At 41.3% G+C, this 9,465-nt stretch overlaps 1 protein-coding gene across 1 annotated transcript; it reads right to left on the bottom strand.

Annotated features, from left to right (window-relative positions):
- Positions 1 to 4,700: 4,700 nt before the first annotated feature.
- GPR33 (G protein-coupled receptor 33) lies at positions 4,701 to 5,708 on the bottom strand. The gene is given in 4 exon segments (XM_065872919.1): positions 4,701 to 4,876; positions 4,879 to 4,911; positions 4,914 to 5,645; positions 5,648 to 5,708. Coding segments are annotated over 4 exon segments (1,002 nt in total).
- Between the last annotated feature and the right edge of the window lie 3,757 nt (positions 5,709 to 9,465).

The raw sequence follows: 9,465 nt of genomic DNA, 5'->3' as shown, positions 1-9,465 counted from the left end.
GAGATGGAGATCTCTGGGAGATTTTTGCTGTTTGATATTACGTTGAGCTGGGAGGTCTCTGGTGGACCAGTGTCCTGAACTTGTCTCTCCCACCTCAGAGGCACAGACCTGATGCCCAGTCAGAGCACCAAGACTCTGTCATCCACGCAGAAAAAGAGAGAAAGGGAAAAAATATATATTTATCGTTGCTCCCAACGTCCACCGCCTCAATTTGGGATGATTCGTTGTCTATTCAGGTATTCCACAGAAGCAGGGTATATCAAGTAGACTGTGAAGATTTAATCCGCTGCTCCTGAGGCTGCTGAGAATTTCCCTTTCTCTTCTTTGTTCGCAGAGCTCCTGGGGTTTAGCTTTGGATTTGGCCCTGCCTCTGCATGTAGGTCGCCGGAGGGCGTCTGTTCTTTGCTCAGACAGGACGGGGTTAAAGTTGCAGCTGATTTGGGGGCCCTGGCTCACTCAGGCCGGGGGGGAGGGAGGGGTATGGAATGTGGGGCGAGCCTGCGGCGGCAGAGGCTGTCCTGATGTTGCAGCAGCCTGAGGTGCTCTGTGTGTTCTCCCGGGGAGGTTGTCCCTGGATCCCGGGACCCTGGCAGTGGTGGGCTGCACAGGCTCTCCGGAAGGGGCGTGTGGAAAGTGACCTGTGGTCACACACAGGATTCTTGGTGGCGGCAGCAGCAGCCTTAGCGTCTCATGCCAGTCTCTGGGGTCCGCGCTTTTAGCCGCGTCTCATGCCAGTCTCTGGGGTCCGCGCTTTTAGCCGCGGCTCACGCCTGTCTCTGGAGCTCCTTTAAGCAGCGCTCTTAATCCCTTCTCCCCGTGCACCAGGAAACAAAGAGGGAAGAAAAAGTCTCTTGCCTCTTTGGCAGCTCCAGACCTTTTCCTGGACTCCCTCCCGGCTAGCTGTGGCTCACTATCCCCTTCAAGCTGTGTTCACGCCGCCAACCCCAGTCCTCTCCCTGCACTCCGACCGAAGCCCAAGCCTCAGCTCCCAACCCCCGCCCGTCCTGGCAGGTGAACAGACAAGCCTCTCGGGCTGGTGAGTGCCGGTCGGCACCGATCCTCTGTGCGGGAATCTCTCCGCTTTGCCCTCCGCACCCCTGTTGCTCTGCGGCGCCAAAGCTTCTCCCCTCCGCTTGCGAAGGGGCTTCCTAGTGTGTGGAAACCTTTCCTCATTCACAGCTCCCTCCCACTGGTGCAGGTCCTGTCCCTATTCTTTTGTCTCTGTTTATTCTTTTTTCTTTTGCCCTACCCAGGTACATGGGGAGTTTCTTGACTTTTGGGAGGTCTGAGGTCTACTGCCAGTGTTCAGTAGGTGTTCGGTAGGCGTTGTTCCACATGTAGATGTATTTCTGATGTATTTGTGGGGAGGAAGGTGATCTCCACGTTTTACTCTTTTGCCATTTTGAAGCTCCTCCAGGAGCCATTTCTTGAGGAAAGAACATAAGCTAGCGTTTGAAACCTATCTCTAATCATCCCTGTATTCTGTTCTTGAGCCAGTTTGAGGCAAATATAATGAAGCAGGTTCATATAATTTGATGCTAATAGGCACACTGTTTTAATACACTTTCTCCACACACAATTTCCACAAAGGAAAGCCACTAATTCTTTGTTTATAAACCTCTTGGGTCCGGAGAATTCACAGTAGTGAGGATGTTGATGAGATCAACACAACCATAACAAGCAGGTTTTCTAAAAGTTGACCGTAGTTTTAAGGGAAATTAAAAAATACATTTGGGGAGAATTTTCTCAAGTTTACACCCTACTTTTTAAAATTGAAGTGACTTCTTAAAAAACCGTCCTCATAATATCTTATACTTATGTAGTGTTTTATATTTTAGAAGTAAGTTCATATACATAATCTCATTCCGAGCTGTCCCATATTATAGATGAGGAAGGTAAGGCCCAGAAAATGTGGATAACCTGCCCCAAATAAAACACCAAGCTAGAGGCAAAGCCAGACCACCACCCAAATCTCCTGGTTACAAGTTCAATGCTTTTTCTTTTTTTACATTGTATGTGGATCCTGACATTTTCTAGGAACTTCTGTTTGATTTTTGCCGTCAATATAGTGAATTCTGATGAAATAAATGGGCTATGTATATTTGGGCTGGAAGCCCTGCCTCACAGCCTCCTAACAGTGACCTCAGGCAGTGGGTAGGGTGATTAAGAGCATGGTTTGATTCTAGCACCAGACTGCCTGGACTTGCAATACTGGCTCTTCCACTTGCTTACTGTGTGGCCTTGGGCAAGTGCTTCAGTTTCACAGCCTGTAAAAGAGTGATAACAATGTGACCTACTTCATAGAATTGCTGTGGGATTAAGTGAGTTACTATTTGTAAAGCATTTTGAACCATGCCTGGGCACAAGGTAAGTGTGATGTAAATCTTTTTAAAATAAAAATCTGGTTCAATCCTATTATTTTATACCCAAAGTCCTTTTTCAAATCACATATTGTCATGACCCATATTCAATTTTCATTAAGTATATTTTACTGGATATCACTTACATGTAGTACTATAGAAAAGAAATAGTGTGATTGATAGGTTTCTCTCTGTCCTTGAGGAGTTTACAGTCTGTAGAGAGATGGAACAAAGTACATAAAAGAGCCTGGAAAGAGCACTTCCTTGTTTGTTACTGTAGCAAATATGAGGAGGGAGACCAAAGGCTCTGTGGCTGTTAGGTTTCCAAAGTAGGATTCTTGTTTCAAAGAATCATTATGTTCCATCCAATGACTTGCTTTCTTAAGTCCTGCATCATAAACTCCAGTGGGCTTGGCAGGCCCTGGGAGAGTGTGTGGAGGGAAGGAGCAGCAGCCCCTTCTTGCTGAAGGGCCACTCAGAGCCACAGCCTGGTCTTCCATCCTACTTCTCCGTCTCTGGGACACTATTCAAGCCACCAAAACTTGAAATAGGGGCCAACAATGAAACTGTTCACCTACCCAAAATTTTTTGTCCCTTATATTCAAAGTGAGAGAGGCCAAGCCTCTAGTTGCCCAAGAAAGCAGTGATGCCAAGTCAATTAGCAGAATTTCTAGGGCATAGAACTATTATTACTTTCCCACTCTGAAAAGTTAGTAATGAAAATTAATTTCCCTTCTTCTCTGTAACCCTTTGTAATTAATATCACCCTTTTGGGGGATTTCTGAGGAGGATGTACACCTGTGGCTTGGAATTGTCTGTGCAAAGCTAGCTGAAATATTTAGGGACTGAGTTTGCGTTGTGGCCTAAATATCTGCCTTCTGTATTAGTTGAACTAGATAGAACTATCTATTGATTGATATGTATTGACCAGATAGAACTAACTAAATATATAAAAGGTAATAGGTCACTGATACTATGTGGTCCTATATAACTTAGGTGCTGTAATATTTTTCAAAAACTTGATGCAAAACTTGAAAAGCAGGGAAACAAAGTTAATTTTGTTATTGCTATTTTAGAATTAAATGTACTGTGACATTATCAGGCAGGCTCACAAACATTTATAATTGTGTTAGTCCCATATTTCTGTGACAGCTTAATCCATAAATATTAAAAAGACATTTAAAGTATCTTTATACTTAAAACATTAAAGTATATATTCTTTAACATGGAGATGACAAGATGAGTGCCTTGTCATCTCCACGTTAAATTTTGTTCATACCAGTTAAATAATTTAGGTGCTATCTGAATAAAGACCTTGGTCTAAATGTCTATTTGGTAGAAAATTCCGTGACAGAAAATTCAGATTGATGGGTTCTATTGGTATTCAGAAAATGATATTCCTATAGCCTCAAAAATCAAAGGTTAAGAATCACATTTGCATCAGTTCACACCAACTAGGATGGCTATAATTGAAAAAAAGGAAGATAATAGGTGCTGGTGAGGGTATGGAGAAGCTAGAACTTTTGTACATTGCTGATGAGAATGCAACATGGTACAGCTGTTGTGGAAAAAAGTGGCAATTCCTCAAAAACTTAAACATAGAATTGCCACATGACCCAGCAATTCAAAATAATTGAAAATAAAGACTCAAACAGACACTTGTATACCAGTGTTCATGGTAGCATTATTCACAATAGCCAAAAGGTGGAAACAGCTCAGATGTCTCTCAACAGAAGAATGGATAAACAAAATGTGGTATATACATATAACAGAATATTATTTAGCCATAAAAAGAATGAAGTTCTGATACATGTTACAACATGGATGAACCTTGAAAACATTATGCTACGTTAAATAAGCCAGACACAAAAGGAGAAATATTGTATGATTCCACTTATATGGAATATCTTGAATAGCAAATTCATAGAGATAGAAAGCAGATTGGAGGATATGAGGAGCTAGGGGAAAGGGCAGGGGGTAGGGGCGTGAAAGAGGAGTTATTGCTTAATGTGTAGAGTTTCTCTTTTGGGTGATAAAAAATTTTGGAAATGGATAGTGGCGATGGTTGCAAAATATTGTGAATTTAGGTCATGCCACTAAAATGTACAATGAAAAGTGGTGTTATATGTTATATATATTTTACCACAACGAAAGTAAAAAAAAAAATCACATTTGCGACATTACCCATCACATTTTACAGCCCTTATAATATTCATAGATCTAACTATAATACAGCCCAGGTGTCTCTCTAATATAGGGACTATATTATACAAGAGTTGAGGGTCTGTCTCTGGTGATATCATTGACTAAGAATCCATTCTTTTCTCTGGGATCCAGAATTTAAATATCGGCTTCTGAATTTAGGTTCTGTGTCCTTTCTCCCAAAGAATCTTCACTGAATGTTGACTCAAAAAGAGCAAGAACAGACTTCCTGAAAAGCTTTCTGAAGTTCTCCCCAGTAAATAGGTAGAGTGTGGGAGAAAAGACAGTATTGAAAGAAGTAGTTATCACTGTATCAGAGTCAACTGGAAAAGTAGTGATCTGTTCTTAGAATTAAACCTTGGTATACATGGTAGGGCATCCAACACACAAAGAAAGAGATAGCGGTAGTCATCATGACTTTGAAGGGCTTGTTGGATTTGAAGAGGCTCCTCTCTTTCACCTTTTTGGCTACTCTTTCATAACAAAAGGTGATGATGAGGAAAGGCAGAAGGAAGCCCAGCAAGAAGCGGCTGCTGAAGCAGGCTACATGAATCCATTTTCCTAATGTTTACATCTTTTTGCCTTCCCAGTTGGTAAACACAGCGTAGTTATTCTGGCAGGTCACTCTTCCTTTATGGTCATCATGTGCCTCCCTGAAAACCACATAGGGCATGCTGAGGGCAGTGGCAAATATCCAGACTCCCAAGACGATGCTGGAAACCCAATGTGGGGTTCGGTGCAGCTGTGACCACACCGGGTGAAGAGTGAGAAGATAACGATGAATGCTGATGGCCGAGAGGAAGAAAACAGAGGCAAACATCCCTGCAGACAAAATGCTATTGAAGACCTTGCATGTGGCCATTCCAAAGCTCCAGTGATTTTCCTGAAGGTAGGAGATGGCCAGAAATGGCAAAAATAATGTTGAAATAAAATAAGAGAGAATAAGATGAAAATATAAGAGAGTATTAACAGTCTTTTTCATTTTGAATTTTAGCACCCATAGGTAGAAACCGTTGGTGATAGTGCCAATTATAAATGATGTGAAAAAAAGAAGTGCAACGATCACTTTTGAGGCAGGTGTTGAATGCTGTTTCTTATTAAAGTAGAGACATTGAGCAGGTAATCATTAGAGTTGATCACATCCATAATTGGAATGAGAAACTGAAAATAACAACAAAAAAGAAGCAAAAGAAATGGTTAAATATAGAAATTAAAATAGTAATTTTTGCATATTCATAGTCAAAATGACAATATTTTTTAAATGACAAACAATATGTTTACAATAATACAAATCAGATATTTTTCTTTTATTTTGTGTGAGGAATTAAGATCAGATTAATTTGGGCATCAAAAATAGAAATACTACAGATGCAATGAAATTAATATGAAATAGAAATAAGTTTGGAATATTCTCACTTCATTAAGTAATTAATTTAGGCAGTTAAAAATATCCTATTTAGGGAATTCTCTGGCAATCCAGTGGTTAGGACTACACGCTTCCACTGCATGGGGCACGGGTTTTATCCCAGGTCGGGTAATTAAGATCCCTTGTGGGGTTTCCCTGGTGGTGCAGTGCTTGAGAGTCCACCTGCCGATGCAGGGGACACGGATAAAAAAGATCCCATGTGCCACCTTGGCTCAGCCAAAAAAACCCCCAAAACTTCTATTTAGACATTAACCAGAAGTCTGACCCTTCTTGATGGGCACAGATTCTTGAATAAGTCGGTGAAGAATCAGTTTTACTTGACTAAGACTTGGTCAGGGCAATGTTAATAACGAAATTGAATAACAAAAATGACAACAATGGCTGCAAGTTAGTAATCATAGGGAGCTATAATTAGATTTCTCCCATGAGCTAATTATATATAGTAAATGCTATTACCTAGTATCCTAACACTCAGCACATAACAGTAAGAACTGATATTCATACAGGAGCCCTTCGGCGCCGTAAGATTGTGAAGTACCTTCAAAATCATCAATGAAAGAGGAAAGTGTATGTAGAATATAGCAGTAGTTCTTTCTTACTCGGGGAGGGGAAAGACAGAGAGGAGTCAAGGAACTGATATTTATCCAGTACTTGTTGTATGCAGGAAACTTCATATAAAAATAATTTCTTTTTTTCCATACAAAGGCAAATGTTTAAACAGAGGAGAAAGTGAGGCTTACAGGGGTTAAATTTCATATTCAACATCTCCCACCATACCTCCACTGTGGCAGGTGGGGAACCCAATAAATGTTTTATGTTACTTCTTTGAAAACTGGTAATCCATGTGTAGTGTATTTTGATAACGCTCCATGAAATGGAGTATTTGATTATCCAAAATATCCCATTTCTTGAATAACTGCTCCTATAGTATTGAAAATATAAATGTGAGAATATTTTGGAAAATAGCTATTATAACAGAGTCACATCAACAAACTGTTTTTTGATAAATTGGATAAAGCAATGGAAATTACTAATGATTTTTTTCACTAATCAAAAACATCCTAAGAATATACAGAGAGAAGAAATAAAATAATTGCTATTGAAACCATAACTACCTTAATTCTGCTGGCTAAGGGAGTTGCAAAAATTTCCCCCGAAGTAGAAAAATGGTTCTCTTCAGGAAGATATCTTGGTAGTCTATTTGGGAATAAAAAGTGAAGTTTTGGGACGTGGAATGGATAGACAATGATGAGTGAAAGAGTGGGAGCCCAAGGAAGAGGCTGGGTGAAGGTCCTGGGACCATGAGAAGGGGGGGAGGAGGGAGGATGGTCTTCAGAGAGGGGCCCCAGGAAAACACAGCAGGAGACTAGGAGGCTTGCAGAGGAGGAAGGGTCAATGGGATATTGAGAAGCAGAGATGACACAGGGGATTTAAAATAAGGAATGTCTAATATTTAATTTGAATCCATTTGTTATGGTTTGACATGGTGTAATGTCTCCCTTAACCTCATTGATCACAACTTCTTGTGTTGGTGGTTGCTCTGGGGAATGGAAAGAAAAGAGCTTGTGCTCCCTATTTGGAAAGGAGTAGGATGGAGAGAAGAGGCCAGTAGCAGGAGGTGAGATGTTAATGAGATGATATGGTGGAAACTGTATAGACATTGGGGCTTGAGTAGACAAGGAGAAACAAAATCCCACGGAGGATTTCTGATACTGTGTGTGTATGGCCTGTGTGTGTCTATTTGTGTATGTGTGTGTGTGTGTGTGTCTGTAGTCTGTCCATATATCTGTGGTGCATTTGTGTGTATGTATGTGCATATATGGTGTGTGTCTCTGTGGCGTGTGTGTATCTCTAGTGTGTGTATAAATTCATGGGGTGTGTGTGGAGCTGTGTGTGTGTGTATCTGTGATCTGTGCAAATGTGGTGTATTTGTGTGTGGTCTCTGCGGTCTGGGTGTATCTGTGCAGTGTGTATACGTGTAGTGTTTGTATGTCTGTGTGTGTGTGTGTATGTGTGTGGTCTCTCTGTGTATGTGCATACAAGAAACTGAATTATAGGGAAGATTTTATTAAAAATTGTGTGGCTGAGCTCTGTATAGAAGGGCATCTGAAAGTAATGCAGGACTTGAGCAAAAGCAACACTGGTAGTCGTTCTGAAGAGCATATAAAGTTTCCTAAGAACTTTGATTTATTGCACATGACCAGGAGATTTCTTCATCCTTAAACATCTTTTAAAACGGTTTTGAAGTACTTGCTTATAAATTAGTGGGGCAGAACTGGGGCTCTGGCATCCCACAGAAGTGGGTTTCGATCCTACCTCTACCACTTAAACAGCTCTGTGATTTTGGACTCTTAACTCTGAGCCCCTTTCACCTTGTAAACCCCGGTGACTTTTTATGAGGACTAAGTGAGATAATGTATATGAACCACTTAGCTCCCTTCATGGCACATATTAGGCATTCGGGAACTTTTTACCCCTTAGTTTGCTCAACTTGTTTTGGTTTTATTTGGCCACATTGGGTGGCATGCGGGATCTTAGTTTGCCCGACCAGGGATCGAACCCTCGAAGCCACACCCCCTGCGGTGAAATCGTGGATTCTTAACCATTGGACCGCCAGGGAAGTCCCCTCGATTTGTTATATTAAGGCTAGCAAGAGCCTCATTTTGCCCTTTTAATGTCATATTTCTTTCCTTCCCAAAGCCGCCTACTGAATTCTAGAGTACCACCAGGGATTTCTGAAAAAATCTAAGTGTTCATCTATAGGGGCAGAGGCTGTCAGATTTAGAGTTATTTTGAAACCTTGCTATAGTGACAGCTTTGGCACAAGTGGCTTTCAGGAAGACCCCACCTGGGCTTGGGGACGTCGAGCTACTATGGGGGAGGGAACCACAGAACCTCGGGAAACTGATCTGGAGAAAGCCTAGAGAATCTATGCAGATGATAGCTGTAGGATAAAGCTGCTTGCTCAGGAATCTTACCTTGGAGTTATATCTTCATGCCAGACGGTCTTGGGAAGGCCAGAGAGACTCTATGTCAGCAATCTCCTCTCCAGGGACAGAGGCAAAAGTCAGTGACACTTTGCCTTCATCTCATCTGCCTTTCTTCTTGCTGATGCTACTCCCCAGCCTCGAGCCTACTATTTAAATATTCAGTGACTTCTTGTTGTTTCCCTGTTCCTTTTTCTGCGGAATGTGTGCTGTAGAGGCGTAGGTAGAGAGATGAGTACTTCTTCAAATCATTTCTCCATTTCAAGGAAAGATTACAAAAATTCCATAAACAAAGTTATTCTATTTAAGTTATTCTGTTTAAGTGCTGTTACTCCATAACAAAGCTTGTTTCCAGTGTTAAAACACTGATTAAAAATTACCTTCTCATATTTGGTCACCCCACCAGGCACCCACTCTGCCTCGATTCTAGCATGTTTGTTAGCATATGGATGCATGGTGTTGGGTACATAGGGAGGTAGTAAATATCAAG

Source organism: Phocoena phocoena, chromosome 2 (genome assembly GCF_963924675.1).
Source record: "Phocoena phocoena chromosome 2, mPhoPho1.1, whole genome shotgun sequence".
NCBI classification, from domain to species: Eukaryota; Metazoa; Chordata; class Mammalia; order Artiodactyla; family Phocoenidae; genus Phocoena; species Phocoena phocoena.
Note: the sequence above shows the minus strand (reverse complement) of the source record. Positions and strands in the feature narration are given on the sequence as shown.